This window comes from Trachinotus anak, unplaced genomic scaffold (assembly GCF_046630095.1).
Source record: "Trachinotus anak isolate AG129_WGS33_773 ecotype Australia unplaced genomic scaffold, CSIRO_AGI_Tana_v1 ptg000008l, whole genome shotgun sequence".
NCBI classification, from domain to species: domain Eukaryota; kingdom Metazoa; phylum Chordata; class Actinopteri; order Carangiformes; family Carangidae; genus Trachinotus; species Trachinotus anak.
In genome coordinates, this window is record NW_027273859.1 from 23,759,889 (window position 1) to 23,777,500 (window position 17,612).

At 39.1% G+C, this 17,612-nt stretch overlaps 1 protein-coding gene across 2 annotated transcripts in view; it reads left to right on the top strand.

Annotated features, from left to right (window-relative positions):
* The window catches only part of col27a1b (collagen, type XXVII, alpha 1b), a 66,439-nt gene that overhangs the window by 32,316 nt on the left and 16,511 nt on the right, over nt 1–17,612 (top strand). For both annotated transcript variants that reach the window (XM_071483668.1, XM_071483669.1), the window contains exons 12-36: nt 398–442; nt 2,374–2,427; nt 2,974–3,018; nt 3,703–3,756; nt 4,021–4,065; nt 4,270–4,323; nt 4,650–4,703; nt 5,714–5,767; nt 5,888–5,941; nt 6,030–6,083; nt 6,185–6,229; nt 7,222–7,275; nt 7,504–7,548; nt 7,723–7,776; nt 8,190–8,243; nt 8,429–8,482; nt 9,222–9,275; nt 12,511–12,564; nt 13,029–13,073; nt 13,760–13,804; nt 13,996–14,049; nt 14,740–14,793; nt 14,872–14,925; nt 16,067–16,120; nt 16,365–16,418. In XM_071483668.1, the coding sequence (XP_071339769.1) occupies nt 398–442; nt 2,374–2,427; nt 2,974–3,018; nt 3,703–3,756; nt 4,021–4,065; nt 4,270–4,323; nt 4,650–4,703; nt 5,714–5,767; nt 5,888–5,941; nt 6,030–6,083; nt 6,185–6,229; nt 7,222–7,275; nt 7,504–7,548; nt 7,723–7,776; nt 8,190–8,243; nt 8,429–8,482; nt 9,222–9,275; nt 12,511–12,564; nt 13,029–13,073; nt 13,760–13,804; nt 13,996–14,049; nt 14,740–14,793; nt 14,872–14,925; nt 16,067–16,120; nt 16,365–16,418 (1,287 nt within the window). The remainder of the gene's footprint in view (nt 1–397; nt 443–2,373; nt 2,428–2,973; nt 3,019–3,702; nt 3,757–4,020; nt 4,066–4,269; nt 4,324–4,649; nt 4,704–5,713; nt 5,768–5,887; nt 5,942–6,029; nt 6,084–6,184; nt 6,230–7,221; nt 7,276–7,503; nt 7,549–7,722; nt 7,777–8,189; nt 8,244–8,428; nt 8,483–9,221; nt 9,276–12,510; nt 12,565–13,028; nt 13,074–13,759; nt 13,805–13,995; nt 14,050–14,739; nt 14,794–14,871; nt 14,926–16,066; nt 16,121–16,364; nt 16,419–17,612) is intronic.

The following is a 17,612-nucleotide window of genomic DNA, read 5'->3' on the forward strand; positions in this document are numbered from 1 at the left end:
GAGATTAATGCTAACGTTTCGTATTGAATGTTGTATGCAAATTAGCATGCTCATGTAGCATTCAGCTCAAAATTCAGCTTAGCTCAGACTCAGTTTACTTCAGTCTGATGAATACTGAACCAGAATGTAGAAGTTGAACCTGACAAGCTGAGTCTGAAATGTCTGTACATAGTCAATATTTACATTTTCACCTCACTGGTGGTAAGGAGCCACAACAGAGAAATTGTTTCTCCATTGTTACAGAGCACCATAGCTTCACAGAGCTGCTTATGTGGCAGAAGCTCTTTGGGCTTATCATCCTATAATTGCTAAGTTTTTACATTATGCACTTTTATCTCTCCTTTAGTTCCTTATCCATCTTTCAGTCTCTCAGCTGTTTTTTCTTTTCTGTTTCCAGGGAATTCCCGGCGTTCATGGGAAGAAGGGCAAGATGGGTAGGCCGGTAAAGTTTTCTCTCAACATACTTCTCAGACAACGTTTTTAATGCAGCCTCATGAAAGTGAGGATGTTTTGTCTTGATCTATGGACTCTTGTTGTATTGCAGAGCTACTTTAAAGTGTATTAAATGACCATTACCCTGACAGAGACTCTAGCTCACTGTGGAGCCCCTGCTGACCTTAGTTGTAAATCTGTGAAGAAAAGCTGTAGTAACTTCCACACTGACACAGTGGTGCTAGGGATTGTTATAATGGGAGAAATATGCACCTTTATATAGTGTAACTGAATCTACTGGAAACACAAATGTGCACGTATCAGCAGATTATATTTAATATATTCCCTTTTTCAAATCAGAAGTTACTGGCCTCATATTAGAAAACACCATTTACAGTGTGCATATTACTTGTCTTGTTTTGCATTAGACTGATATCATAATGTGAAGTGTCAGTTGTGGGTTTGGCTATCTGGAGTCTCTACCCACAGACCAGGGCAGTCTGTCGTCATTGGCGCCTGGAAGTAAATTCCCAATCCTTCCAGGCTAACATGGAAAACATAACTGCTGCACATAACCACTGTAAATCAGATTTTCCCAGGCTCAGTCTGGTTGTACATGTTTTTTTTTATATATATTATGAAGTAATGGTCAGTGACTTAGACTGAGGTCCAAAAGTATGCTTTTAATAGCCAAGTCATGAGCAAGCCTTTTCTCTTCCTCTGTGGTGAAAAGTGAGGTCAGTCTCTTTGTGTAAGAAGTTTTTTTTTTTTTTTTTTCTGTGCTGAGTCTGCAGTAAAGCAGTATAGCAGAGACAAACAACAGAAAGAGTTTGCATGTTTGATCACACAATATGATTCATGTCATAAAAGACTAAAACAGTTTGTACCACAAAAAAGCTCATTGGGCATTCTTGCATGTTACGGGAACAGCTTCCCTCTGTCCATGTCAACGTTACAGTTGGAGAGTGGAAAAGTATGTATTCATCTAGTCAATGTTATATTTTGCACATAGCAGAATGGCAGGTCTTCCACTGGATAGATCTCCTAATGAGAGGGGGGTCCTGCCAACCTCACTGAAAGTTGTTGTTGATATGAGAACAAAGTTTTGCATGTGTTTCTGATCAAACCCAGTCAGTTATTGACATTTCTGGAGAGAGGCAGCTTTTTCCACATTTCCTGTGGGCTTCACGTTGCACCAATTACCTCTTATTACTTTATCCACATTTACCTAATGTTCAAAAAGAAGCAGTCTGCCACACAAATAATCCTATCTCAGCCATCTCTTGACGTCTTAATATCTTTAATTTGAGTTTTTCCTTTCCGTCTCCAGAGAACAAGAGCTCTCTGCTCTGTTCTGCCATTTGTCATTATTCGAACTATAGCACTCACCTTCTGTAGGCGAGTGCTGAGCCGTGATGTTGCAGTTGGCTCCGTGTTGACCTTGGCACACTGACAAGCACATGTTGAGCGTGTGGCCTCACGGCTGCATCACGCCTCTTGTTCTGCCTGTATAATGGAATTACGAGGACCAAGCAAAAAAAAAAAGACGCAGTCAGCAGTTCCTGGGCCAAGCAGCTTTATTCAGCCATTTAGGCAAGTCCTGGGGGTTTGGTCTTGCGGGCTGCTGAGCACTCCCTGCCAGCACGCGCACACATAGACGCTCGGCCGCGCTGAAACACTCAGTCATGGAATTTCCTGCTGGTCTCCCAGGAATGAAGCACTGGGATCACATTTGATGGGATTTGCTTGGCTTTACTCTGCAAATTTCTGTTTTGGGAAACACTTTGTTGCTCCCCTGAGTTTTGTGCGATAACTTCACTGACAAACCCTGTGATATATGAATAGATTCAACATCTAATTGGATGTTTTAACCAAATTCACGATAGACTTTCAGTTCCCCCTCTGGTTACATGACTGTCCTGTTTTTGTTTGTGTGTTCAGGGGTTTCCTGGTGACTTTGGTGAGAGGGGACCTCCAGGGCCTGATGGGAACCCAGTAAGTGAAATGATGTAGAAACATCAGATCCACTTGCCTCTCTTTCTTGACTTTGACCCACACTGCTCGTGATTGACAGGGTCAGTGTGAGGTTGTGATTGGCTGACCTCCCAGAGCCTCCTCCAGGCCTCATTTCCTCTCCCTCCAGAGGGAAGAAGGGGATGTTCCATTTGGCTGAATTCATCTCCTTTCATTCATAGTGAAAAAGGAGGAGGCGACAGGAAGGCCACACTGGGCTGCGTGTCATCCATCTCTCTGCTGGACGCGTAGCTCGGAGAGGATGTAGACATGGCATGTGGTGTGGCTGCAGGGGTAGATCGTTTGGACAACAAGCCTCTGTGTGTCAAGTGCCAAGTGCTCACTCATTATGCTAAATTGAATGGAGAAACACATTAAGGCTATCAACAGAGGAACAAACTAGTAAACAAACAAAATATAGAAACCTGCTGTATGTTTAGATGTGTGCTCCCTCTGTCTGCAGTGCCACACCTCTATCTGTCTCTGTTCATCATGCATCTCTTTCTTTCTGCTCTCCCTCCCTCTCAGGGTGAGCTGGGAGCTCCTGGCCCATATGGAGTCCCCGGTCTTATTGTGAGTGTTGCTGTATTCTTTTCACTGCTCGGTTAGCTTTATAGTTTGTAAAATTTAGTTTATACTTAATGTCCTTGTTTCTCTTATTCGTCTTTTTCTTCCAGTAGATTGTAGCTGCAGTTACCGTTTTGAGAAACATGATTCCTTACTTGCTATTCTTACAAGTTTCTTCGACATCTTTATGTTGGGACATTCAACTCAAAAAATTCTCCTTTGAGGACTGGTCCTGGGTTTCAACCCTACATGTGACCGAAACATGTCCGTAGCACTGAATATCAAAAAACCATAAACTGTTGAAAGCTGGCATTGAATGTCAGGGCATCTAAATAATCTGTTATTCTCTGATCAGATAGTTTGTGATTTAAATCAGAGTTTTGTTATTATAATAGTATTTTGTTCAGGCAAAGGTCAGTACTACAACGTTTAACATTTGGCATTTGGCGTCTTTTGTGAAATGAAAACAGGTTTATGTATAAAAACATGTTTATATTCTTCATCGCCTTGGTACTTAAACAACAGTATTCAATTGACACAAGTATATAACAAGTTATATCATACCCAGATCTAGTTATGTGTAATAGAAACAAAAGTGACAGTGAGCATATGATATGTATTTAGGTTTTACAGTTTCATCTGCTTATTGAGTTCAGTAAGAACATGTTTTGTGTGTGTTGTTGGTAACAGGGAGACATGGGCCCTGTTGGCATTATGGGCTTAGCAGGACCTCCAGGACTCAAGGTAAACAAAGTGGATATGTTGTGTATGTCTGTGGTGTTGATATTGGTGTGACATCAAAAACTTCAGTTTGGTTTAAGAGTTATTATTCTTAACCAGTATATCTCCAAGTACCAGTAAGTTCCTCACACACAGATCAAGTTTGTAAACGTTGTGAACTCTTCCACACCATGGTCACATCTTCTCCAAACAGCCTGACAGTGTAAACACTCGTCAACATGGAAAATGATGTTCATGTTTTTTTTTTTTTTCGTTTTTGCTTCAAAGGGAGTACCAGGCAACCCAGGGGAACAAGGACTGAAAGGTGATAAGGTGATCTGCATATATCTTTCTTAGACTACTGACTTTCTAAATCTGTGAATGCTGGAGAGCAAATCACGAAAGTGAATCTCTGCAAGCAAACACATAATGCAAAGCTATAATACATGATTTGTGTTATACGCAGCGCTCCTGCTGATTTAATAACTCTCTGCCAACAGTCTGGGTATTTTTTCATTGTGCTTTGTGTTTTCTCAGGGCGATGTTGGTTTGTCAGGAGAGCCAGGGGAGCGTGGATTCCAGGGGGACAAGGTATGTGCGTGTTGGTATGTGCTCGGGAGGTAGAGCAGGTCTCATAGATAGTAGGATGGGCAGCTTGATGACCGGCTTTTCCTATTGCTTCCAATGATTGGACCAGTGGCATCTCTACTTCCACCGGCGTGTTTGTGTGCATGGGTTAATGAGAGCAGTTGTAAAGCCTTGTGTCCTGCTCTCTAAATGTGCCGTGGTGGTGGAGTGGATTTAACATTTCCTCTAGTAGAAATGTAGTTGGTGTGTCTCTGTATCTAATCAGTATTCTTCGACCTACCTTTTTGTCTTGTTGACTTGTTTATAATGCACCTCCTTTTATGTGACAGGGTATGCATGGCTCACCTGGGTTGCCGGGTCCTCGTGGAAAACCTGGACCACAGGTATTTTCTATCCACCTTTCAAACACTGAGTAACAGCAGTGAAAAAAAAAATACAACAGCATAACTAACGCTACATTTAGTTAAGAGGAACTTGGGGATGCAGATCCCAGCACCAGAGCAGAGTTGGGATGTCTTTGATTAGACTGCACAGTCTGTCTCTACACAGTTTTTTTCAATGAAGCAGTTTCTTTTCCTACTTAACTGCTTTGGTTGCTTGTATCTTCTGAGTATTAAAACCCTGTGCCTATTTTTCTGAGTGATCAGTAAATGATTGATTAAGTACTCTGTCTAATGGAGCTCAGAGTAGGCCGAGTGGACACAGCTTCTCCAAAAAAATGAAAGTTGTTTCTACTAAGAATTTTGATTTAAAAGTACAGTGGTGTGCTCAGACGGTTACAGTAAGTCTTATGATTTACTCAAGGAAAAAAAAAATGCTCGTGCTCTTGAATAAAAGTGAGGGAAATCTTCCAATGTACACAGAAGCATATTTAAGGTACTCGTCTGTGGGAGAATTTTAGTCGAAAAAATTTAAGCTAATCAAGCACAAACAACCCCTCAAAGGGCAGAGCACGGGCAAATTCCCAGTGCAAATGCTCCCTGAGCATTAAGACTAATCCACCAGTTGGCACTCATGTGCTCTTAAGTGTCCTTAATATCTTGAGTGCTCTCTGATCCTGATTTGAGATTCCTGGGAAAACCCACTCTCTTGCTCGCTTGACCCTCTGCATGATGTCTTCATCTTACAGCCTTGATAACAGCCCTTCTGAGCAGCCTCATTACTCTCATTCCTCCTATCAGGATCCAACCTGAGCTCCAGCAGAGTGGCTGATTTGATGTGGTGAATACTGTAGCAGAAGATTTCCATGTAACTTGCATATACTGAACATGACTTTTTATCCGCTATGAGGCCGATTTTATTGTCATTTTCAGGGTTATATTATATTGTATTGACATTCCCTGCACAAAGTATCTGCTGAATTTGCAGTAACATCATTTGTGACATTTCTCAGGGTAAACCTGGTGAAAAGGGCCCTGATGGTTTACCTGGCCCCATTGGCCCAGAGGTAGGACAGATTATATTAACTAAGTTTTACATTTGGACTAGATGCATATATAAGTTGCTCTATCAGTGTATTTAATATGTAATATGTAATAAATGTTCTACCATGTGGTCATTTTCACAGGGTTTTCCAGGTGACATTGGCCCACCAGGTCAAAACGGCCCTGAAGGACCCAAGGTTAGTTGAGTGAACTTGACTACTCAGACATGAATCGGCAAGCTTGAGAAATGCATCGACCATTAACTTTCAGTCTTGTTATCCGTAGGGAAAGCAAGGGACAAGAGGTTTGCCAGGTCCAAGAGGAACACCTGGACTTCAGGTAGGTTTGACTTTGGCGTGTTGATATTTTGAAAATGAGCAGAAGAAAAAGACATTTTTCTTCTTCTGACCTTTTGTGGCAATTTTCTGTCTTTTCTTCAGGGTGATGAGGGACCACTCGGGCCAGCTGGACCTGCTGGACTCGAGGTGAGTGCTGATTGGATAATGCCTGCAACTCAAGACCAGTTAGAAAATATCATAACACTGTAATCATGTAGGATCTACTATACACACCAGACCACAATACAGTCTACGCAAAGCACCGCGTGTCTCTGTCTAAACTTAGGCTATGCCTAATTTGCAACCCAAGGTCTGTTATGGACAACAGGTCTGTTGGCTGACGGTTCTCTCTATTGTTCTGAAGCTGTTTTGAAAGACTTCCTATTGGACACTGTATACTCATATTACCAGACTGGTCAGCAAATTGCCATGTTCTATTCTATCATAAAGAAATCACACACACACACAAACAAATCAAAGCAACTATCTTTCAGTTTCAAACCAAATGTTTAGCTGTTTGTTAGTGTGATGAATGAGTCATAAAATACTTTGAGTAAATACTGACAACAGTGAATTATTGGTGTCTAGGGAAGTCAAACTCCGGTAAAAGCTATTTAAGGTTATTAAAAGTTGTGTGTATGTAGATTTATATTCTGTTTTCACCATCTTAACATAGAATATAGTGGATGAAAGCCAAACTTTGGATATAATATGCGACAGATAGGGTGGCTTTGAACTGGAAGTAAATGTCCACAGTTACTATTTTGGTCCAAAAAAGTATTTGTCATCCCAGTCTAAACAATAGAGAAGACTTTTCCAGTGAAAAAGGTTGACTCCAGTCTGCCATTTCCCCTAAAGTGTAACCCACAAGTGATCACTGCAAACAAACACAAATGATCCAATGACTTTTGTGAGTAATAAGAATCCTTTGATGCTGAAAACAACTCTTTGTTTTTCTGGATCATTAACTTTCTTAAAGGGATGTTGTTTTGGCATCAATTGTTGGTCTTTTTTTGTGCCACAGCTTCTCGAGGGACAGGCGACTCACAGACTGCACCTTTTACAGGCGACACTGACACTTTGTTTTGTTGTGTGGAGCTCCGGTACACTTCTATATGTCATTTTTGCTTTCTGTTCAGGGCAGGCCTGGGAGGCAGGGATTCCCTGGATTGACAGGCCCAGATGGACCCAAGGTCAGACATAATAGTCACACGTCCACCGCCGAACCACTGTCATCCTTAACTGAACACTCTCTCCCTGGTCCTCTTTTATGATAATGTATCATCTGAATATGTGTAAATTAGATGTTAATTCTCCGTTACCACAGGGGAACACGCCTCCGAGCACATTTCCACTGATTTGAACTAAAAACGAAAGGCATGAATAAGTTTGTGATATGCTAATTGGCTGCTCTGCTGTAGGGCGAGACCGGGATAACTGGTGAGGTCGGAAAGCTTGGCGAGAGGGTAAAGGCTTTTCTTCCTGTTTCTGCTGATTTCCGTTTGATGCTCACTGTGTGTCTGTGTGTGTGTGTGTCTGTTTTGTTAGATCCCCAGAGCTGAGCTATTCTGAGAAATATAGCTTCAGTAGAACTAAGAGCAATAAGAAACGATTATGACAGGATGTTTCCCCTTCTTCAGGGACTGCCTGGTTTTATTGGGCCTTTTGGAGAGATGGGCATCGCTGGAGAAAAGGTTAGTGTGGTCTCAATTTGTCACACTTTGCTAGCAACACATTTGGTGCTGTCCAGCATCCAGTTGAATCTGTTGTATTGCTCTCTGTGCGTCTTGCATGTGGTTAGTGCTCAAACAACAAGCCAATTACAGCGAATTGGATAATCAATCATTTGTCATTTATCAAGCAAAAGATCACAGCTTCTCAAATGTGCAGATTTGCTTCTTTTAACAAATAAATATCTTTGAGTTTTGGATTGTTGGTCAGACAAAAACAGCAATTTCTATGCATCAAAATTGTGATTTGCATTTTTGACTGTTTTTTTATATTTTGTTGATACAATCGATCAATCAAGCAGATTAATTGATAATGTTAATAATCATTTAGTGCCTCTCGCGAGAATTTTCTCTAATCGTTGCTTGTGGTTTCTCAGGGGGACCGAGGCAAAACAGGTGCCCCTGGGCCGCCAGGTGAACCGGGGCCGATGGTAAGGAGTAAGTCTGGACCCCGTCTCTCGTACCATGGGGCATTCACTTCTACATACGTAAGGGGGGTGTGATATGTTTGGAGAGACTGATTTAAACAATAATTGTCTAATAGGGAGGTAATATAAGACCATCCATTTAGGAGCTAAATCCACGATTTCTAAATTGTAAATGTTGTATCCATCAGGGTCACACTGGAATACCTGGAGAGACGGGGTTACCTGGACTGGAAGGGATCCCAGTAAGTTTACTGTTATCATTGTCATAGCTTTATGTGCAATGAAAGTAAACCACAGACGACACCAGCTGTGTGATCAGACCTTGTTTGATACTTAATACCAGTTTGAAAAGCCACGTTTCATTGCCCTTTGTGGTTGAAAGTCAAATCTGTTGCACTTCTGACCACACCAAGCATCAGTGGAAGGTTGGATTTTGTTGCACCAACCAAGTGCAACACTGTGAAGGTTTTCCTGGAGAGACTGTTTGAAATGCATCCAAAAAATAAAATATATGCAGTATGTTAAAATATGCAATATGTTAACCCTGTTTTTTAATCATCTTGCGCCGGCCGGCTTTTAGTGGCATAACAACTGTTATCTCCAATGTGGAGAGACATCATCTCTTAAGAACTAGTTCTGAGATCAAACAACCTTTAAACTACTGGAGTTTAACAAAAATAAGATTTTCAGCTAGTGTCAAGTTACTCTTTAAGAAAAATCCATTATTGGCTCAACATATCACCCTAACTTCTATAAATGCATTAAAAAGTCAGCCTTTAATAGAACAAGCTCAGCTGCTGAGTACTGGTAATATAGGTTGGTTAGAAAAAGGATCTTTCTATGTTTCTGTGTACCTGCATTCAACTTGCAATAATAATGTTAATAAAAGCAATACTGAGACTAAGACAGTAGTCCCTTGTATCTCAGTTTCCATAGTTTGATACAGTCAAACTCAAAGAATATTTCTTCACACACATTCAGGGGCCTCCTGGTTCATGGGGATGCATCGGCATCAGAGGACCCAAAGGCATTAGGGTAAGTGACTGAAATCTGTGTGATAAGTTTATATAACCATTAAATGACACATAACTACTCTCTGTTAACAACTTATATGACACAACAGCTCAGTCTACGACCAGTTCATAGAATTAGCGTCATGGCTCTAGGGATGGCAAGGTCTGTGTGTCTGTGTATGCGCTCAAATTAGGGTCAAAAAGATTTTGAGCTTGTAAAGTGATAATAACGAATGATTTCATAATTTGTTAAGTAAAGTGTTTGTAAACCTGTAAAATAAATAAATAAATAAAACAAATTTGACAAAATTTGTACATATGTAGAGAAGATTTGTAGTTGTTTAAAAAAAGTGGTCCACTGGTGAGGTTACACAAAGACACTGAAAGAAGATACCTTCATCTCCACCAGAAAGGTGTAGTAGGTGGGTTTCCATACATACACGGCACATTAAACATTATTACCATTATTATATATATATTATACCATTACTTTATACTATTATTGCTCAGGGAAGAGCAAAATCTACTACACCTTTCAGGATCGAATTGTTCAGTCAGAAACGCTCAGTTTTACATGCAGCTTTCTTCTTTCTGTCTGTTCACAGAAGTTCACAAAGGCACTGCTTTTTTCACAGTGTTTTTGTGTAACCTCACCAGTGATATCTTATGTTTTGATTTTATTCACGTTGTCTCTTTTTCTTCTCTACAAATACAAATACTTGAATTTCTCATGCAGATTTATTTTGCAGGATGACTTACAACTACAAACTTTGGAATTATTTGTGTAGATCACTTTACGAGTTCAAAAACTTTAGTCCCAAATTTAAACACATACCGGTGGTCCAACACTCTTAAATATCTCTAGCTATCAGATGAAGTACCATTAGATTTTGTGCAGACATCCATGGTCTGTAAAAATTTGTAAGTCATCCAATACTTTGCCAAATACCTGCAACTTAGTTCAGTGTTAATTAGCAAATGTTAGCATGCTAACATGCTAAACTAAGGACGTGAACATGGTAAATGTTGCACCAGCTAAATATCAGTATACACTGTCATTATGAATGTGTTGCTATTCTAGCTTTAGCATTTACTTGTTGCCTCACAGAGCCACTAGCATAGCTGTAGTCTGATATTAGTCTCGTTTCATATTTGCTGGTAGGTCTTCTCCGTGGAAAAAAAGTAAAAAATATAATTCTGTATAGGAGAGCATATATTTTACAGCCCAAGCAGCAGCAACAACATTTTATTTGGAATCACTGGAAGACGAACTGTGCAACCATAAAGCACATGAATCCACCCTCCATAGATATTTAAATCTCATTGAAGAGCAGAGCAAAAACACCACACTAAGGATTGCTTAGGAAGAAAAAGCCTTTGAGAAACATAAAGTCCCGTGTGTTTCTACATAGACACAACAAGTAGAATCAGAGCATGTATTAGTAAAGCACATTAATTCTAATATGCTAAGCAGCTTGTCCCAACATCTCGCTTTATACAATAAAATACCCTGGAGTTTCTGAACATGGAAACGTGTGTTCGTTTCTGTGACTGCTATGAGCTCAGGATAATTCAAGTGTTCGCCAGCTTTTCCATAATTGAGTTTTCTGTTTTGTGAAAATAGCCCTTGGTTGCACAGCAGGATGACTGGACTGAATGAGTAATTGATCTAACTTAAATAAATGGTATAATTAAAGCATTTCATTCCCTGGATTGGTTTTACACGGCTCCCCTAATATGACAAGCAGTCACAAATGTACTATTTAATAACTATAATAACTGAAAATTACATCAAGGCTTTGGAAAATAGAATTAAAACCACTATGATTAAACACCATTCTCCTTATTGCAGTGTCCAAAGTAATTCCCAGTTAACAGGAAGGGGGAAAAAAACAGTAATAATCTTTTCCTGTGCCCAAAGTTTTGTATTTAAAATTGTGATATTACCTTAAAAAAAAAGAAGATAATAGCTTTATTTGAAGGATGCAGATTTTAAAAATGTGATCCGTGTGTAGGGGCAAAGGCAATATATTTTATTCCTTCTCCTCTTATTCTTTGTTTCCTCTTGTCTCTAGTTAAGTTTTAAAATATACTTCATACTTCAATCCTACATCACCATCATGTCACTGTGTCATTCAGTTTTGTCTCATCCAGTCTCACTCCTCTAAATTGAAGCATCTTTTCAAGCTTCCCCTGATGTATTATAGTGATATGTAAATAAGTAATCACCATCATTTTAGCATTGTGGAGGGAGTGATGGATAGTAAATGTCTGCACTGTAAAACATACAGATCTTAATCAGTCATATTGTCAATCTTGTTTTACCTTCTAAAAAAAAGGGGAAACAAGGTAGTTTTAGGCAGTTTAAGCTGTAAGCATCTGCTTTTTAACTTGAGATCAGAGACATCACTCCCACAGCAACATGAAGCTGTGACTTCTTTTAAAAAAATTAAAATTTCACTGGAAAAAAGTAAATCATCCCCTTATGTCTAAATGTCAAGTTTAAAGTTTAATGTCTCCACATAACAACAGCGTGTGAAGAGGACAGTAAAAGGTCAGTTATTTATGTGATAATTAAAAACATTTTTTTTGGATGATCAGGAAGCTTATTAAATGTAATTAATATTTTTACCTCAGCCACAATTCGAAATACATTAGTCTTCCCTCTTAGCTAAACATCTCTATGTCTCTCAGCAACAGTCTTAAGCAGGTTTGCCTGTTATTACTATTAAAATGTCAAGGTCTACCATTCTGCTCTGGCTCTGTTTACATCACTTTTATATGAGATGCTTCGATGAACAACATGCAGAAGACACAGTCAGTCCCTTAATGTTTTCTAATAGTTAATAGTTTGGTGCACTTTAAAAGGCAAGAATGAGTCAGCTACAGGATTTGTGACCTTTTCCCAAGGCTTCTTTACAATAACCCCAGTGTGCAGACGGTACCGCTGTGTGTGACCGTGGAAAGATGGGGACAAAGTCTACACAGTGTGGATTGGGCACACTGTGGAGCTAATTCTCAGATGCCAAGTATTTGCAAAATAGCCACAATCTTTGATCGCGTCTCTCCAGTGAGGGTTAAACCATACTACAAAAGCAAAACTGCCTCCCAGGCTCTAATAAATGGGGATGACAAAAATGGAGATTGACGGGCTAAATTCATTGACTTAATGTATTAAATAACATTCGCCTCAGGTCTGTTAAAGGCCAAGTTTTCCAAAGCTATTAATCAGTGGCAACTTTTATTTCTTTGTATAGGGTCCAAGGGGTCCTGATGGCCCCATGGGGGAGAAAGGGTCAACAGGAATAAAGGTGAGCACATGGTCAAACAGTCGAAGTTGACAACAGTTAATAAAACATCTTCAGAGCCTCTTGTTCACTTCAAGTTTGTGGCTAATTGTTGTTTATATTACTTTACATAGCAAACTGCCTTAGAGCAATGTCTGGCTTTAAGCTTCCTAATTGCACACATCAAATCTATCCCATGGAAATCAAGGATAAACAAAATGACTCCAGTCTCTTAATGGAGGGAAAAAAAGAAAACCATGAGAGCTTTTGAAGCAGCTTTTGTTCAGCAGACTGTAATTATTAACTATTTTTAACATCTGAAGGATCTTCAGAGGACACTCTGCTAACTACAAATCTAACAACAGAACCTTAAATCAAAGAGTCCTAAAATATTGATGGTGCTGGAAGTGCTTGGCAGTCGAGAACATTTTGACTCTAGGGGATTTTTTAAAAAGCTCAGTTAACTGAGTTGGATGTTTTCTTTTCAGGGCCCCGATGGCCCACCAGGAAAACTGGGCCTCCCTGGAGAGATGGTAAGGGAAATCAGGCTTCTTCACTTTCCTCTCGAAACAGTAAAGACATTATTAGCAGTATTAGCAACAATCCTGGTGAGAGCACATTCGGTCATGTGCCCTCTGAAGGTTGCAGAATAAGTATCTTGGGTAAACAGAGAGCGATGTTGATACTTTCGTCCTAATGAAGACGGATTTCCTTGGCTGTCTTGGAGAGAGACTTCTCATTAAAGCAGGGGCAGATTATATAAACAGTGTGCTTGTTGTTACATACAGTATGTGGTCAAGTAGTATACACATCTGCTAAAATGTAATAAATCTTCTGAATAGTGAACTCGACATAGCACTGCTTCATTGTGACATTTTTCATTGTTTTTCTTCAGTTACATCATTCCTTTTTTAGCTGAGAGATGTTTAGTAAGTGCATCCACAGCTGGCTTGTGAACTTGGAAAGATATTAATTTAAATTTTTGGATTAGTTTGGAAATTAATCAACAATTTATTTTCCATCATTCACTGTTTCTTGCTGATGAAATGTAGGGATTTTCTTTGTTTACTATCATTTAAAGGAGGATATGGAGCATATGCAGAGCTCAGCACTAGTCTTATACTCACTATACCTGACTATGACATAGTATAAGAATAAACAACACCATTAAAGCCTGTCTGACTCTCCTTATTTTTTCGCCTTTGTTGTTTTGCTGCAGGGAAAGCTTGGCGAGCCAGCTGAAGCTGGGCCTAAGGGATTTCCAGTAAGTGCTTGGGGCTAACAGAGGTCTGTTTTAGGTCAGTCTTTTTATTTTTGGGGTGGAGGCATTTTGGGGAACAGTAATGGATAAGAGAGACTTGTGTGGCACGCTGTTTCTCTAGTGGCATTTCAACCTGTGTATGAATGCCAGCAGTGTGTGCATTTGTGTTTGTTATATATTTGTATTATTTTCAGGGTGTTCAAGGACCCTCGGGACCTCCAGGAGCCAAAGGAATTGCAGGAGAGCCCGTGAGTTTATTATTTGCTTAGATGAATGTGCCCTATTTTGGTTCCATAATTGAAAAAAAACTCATTATCGAAGAATTAACTGGATGGTAATGTTTTTTTTCTCTGTGTTTTTTTTTCTTTTTTCTTTTTACTCCATCTGGTAAAATGTAAAATTTTGGAAGCTGTAGAATCTCAAAGAGAGTATAGGAAGAATCCATAGTGTCCCATTATCTATAATGATCTGCAGCTCTCCTTACCGTGCACCCTCCTTCTCGCCCTTGCACATAAACTCTGAATTTCTGCTTTGACACCTTTTATTCAGTGCATCCATAGCCTGGTCGGTCGAAAATCCCTGAACAACCTAATCCTCTTTCTCTTATTCTGTCCAAGTCTCGGAGACACAAGCAGAGAGGTAGAGAGGCTGAGACAATTTGATTTACACCGTCTCCTTCCTGGAGAGGCAGCTGCATTGTAGCCTGAATGTGTCTCTATAACAGCAGGCCTGTTTCCATCACTTACAGAAGCTTTGGCTGTGTGTTTTGAAGGCTCTTAGCCCTACAGATTAACTTATCTCCACAAATCCTCACTTTCTGCCTGGTTCTTATTTCTTTTCACATTTTTCCTCCTTTACTGTCACTTTTCAGGGGTGTTTGTCCAAGATTAGACAGCACTCTTAACCTTTTTATTGATGCTTCTGCTTTGGCACTGCAGGGACCAGCAGGGCCCCCGGGAACGATTGGGCAACTGGGGGAGATGGGACCGATGGTGAGTTTGATCACACAGCCGGTGTTAGAACTCCTACTGTTAGCGCTGAATACTAAAGGCTGTCGTTGTTTGTGACAGGGCCCACCAGGGAAAGCTGGAGAGAGAGGACTGCCTGGTGAAACTGGAGAGAAGGTGAAGATGATGAGGATAAGATGTTGAAATGTTCACAGATTATTAAGATGTTGGACTGGGGGATGTATACTTGTTTTTATTTTTGTCTACATCATCAAAAGTGGTATGGAATGGTTACATTACTACAGAGTAAATTCATTAGGGGGTGGGGCACCACCTCCTGCTACATGGAGTTCTGTAAGCAGGAGAGGACAACATTTTTACCAGCACAAAGTGAAATTATTATCATTTAAATCATGATTTCATTTGAGCAAATGAAAACTATGTGTGATCTAAACGATATAAACTATATTGAATATTAATATTAATGAAACATTTTTGTTTTTGCTCCCATTTTTCATTTATTGAAATAAAAGACCTTAAAAGACTTTTTTTATATACACAGAGGCTTTACATCTCTTAAATTAACTATGGTAACTACTAAATGAAGTGTGGATTTCTCATGACTTGGGCTACAGGTGTGCATTTTTTAGCGGGGGAAGGTTGTGAATCGGAATCCTAAACCTAGAAATCCATAGTCCAGTACCTAATAAATGTATTTTTTCCAAATAAAACTGTGCATTTAGGGTGAACTTTTATTGTGACCAGCCCAAGGTACACCTGTGCAACAATCATGCTGTGTAATCAACATCTGGATATGTAAGGTGGAAAGATGATCTCTGCCAAGGATTATTGCTCACTAACACAGATTTCAACACATTTGTGAGCATTTAAGAGACGTAAACCCTCTGTGTTTGTAGAAAGTCTAGATTCTTTATTTCAACTAATGAAACATTTCAACTAATGAAAACTGCCTATGTACCATTCTCCCAGTGCTTCTACAGTACCCACACAATAATCAATAATCCTATTATATGTTGCATTGGAAACAAAACAGCCAATCAGAAATCACCTACTCCAGTTTTCCAATTAGCTGAAGTTTTGGCAAAGTAAAACTGAGAAAGGTTATTGTGCACTTATGTCGATGATCAAGTTTACTTTCTCCATAAAATACAAACTGTGTGCTTACAAAACACAAAATGGAGTGTAGACACAATGTCTAATGTCTAATGAGTAACTCTGGTGGTAATAATACCAATAACTGGTATCAAAATCAAAGAGATATGACACATCGCCAACATCATGTTTCTTCTCCTGGCAGGGTGCCATTGGTCCACCTGGCAACATCGGGGAGCAGGGTTTGATTGGCCAGAGAGTGAGTATCCCTTCCTTTTCTTTCAGTTAAATCCTACTGAGTTAAATGATGTTGGCGAACCCTTCATAATATTCAGAAGTTGACATGTCACTTGGGACACAGTGTAAAACAAGTGGTAAATGTGATTTACAAATGTAAAAACTGTTACAATGTGCTTGTTAAACATCTGTTTTTGCTTTCTGTTATTAGTGTACTTGTGACACTGAAACATGCTGCAACCATATTTTTATGCTTTATTTATCAGGGTGAGCCAGGCATCGATGGGGAGGCTGGACTGAGTGGACCCGATGGTGCCAAGGTAAGTAAATGAAAGAAAAACTTGAGATATGCATCACTTAGATAAACTGTGTGTTTAACTGTAAAGGCCCAGGGTGCATGGAAAATGTTATTTGAAGACTTCAGCTGGTAATTACATTGTTGTATCTAATTTCAACATGATTTTTTTTTCTGTCCTGAAGCTGCATGTCTATGAACCCAATGAACTTCCCTGTTTACTTTTGCAGCTTACTGTAATTGGAGCAAGATGAGTATTGTTTGTAAGATTTTACCCTTTGTACAGTTGGAGCTGCATTGTGTTGACACTTAGTGGAAACAGATAAAATAACTATTTTAGGGAGCTCTACTGTGTGGCAAGTATTGGGATAGGAAAAAAAAGCATAAAAGGCACACAAAGCTTGCCTACTCAGCAGAGCCAAACTGCTGGAAGTATGGCTGACAGACCCACAAACAGCTTCTGGCTTAGAGAAGGTGGTAAAATGTGAGCACAGAGAACACAGAGGATTAGAATAGAGTCAACCTGAGCTCCGTGCTGTACAGGACGTTTTCTGTTAGTCAGGGGAGTAAACTACTTTGAGCATTTCTTGGCCAGAGTGCAGCTCCTGGATGGAAAACAGCAGCTCGAGAGGGATTTGCAGCTTTTACTGTTAACTGTTAGGACAATGAAAATCAGTGCATTGTCACGGTTCATTGAATGAATATGAATTGGTGAAATCAGAACTTGAAATTCAAGAAATAGTCATATAAACAAAGTCATTACATCCCACAAAAACATTGGAGTAATTATGGTAACATGATGGGTTGTAGATTTGATAGTAGCATTTGAATAATTTTCAGACAATCTAGACTTGGTGAAATGAAACCTCAACCTGTCAGTGTGTGTGTGTGTGTGTGTGTGTGTGTGTGTGTGTGTGTGTGTGTGTATATATATGTATATATATATATGTATATGTATATATATATATATATATATATATATATATATATATATATATATATATATATATATATATATATATATATATATATATATATATATATATATATATATATATATATATGTATATGTGTGTATATATATATATATATATATATATATATATATATATATATATATATATATATATATATATATATATATATATATATATGTATATGTGTGTATATATATATATATATATATATGTATATGTGTGTATATATATATATATATATG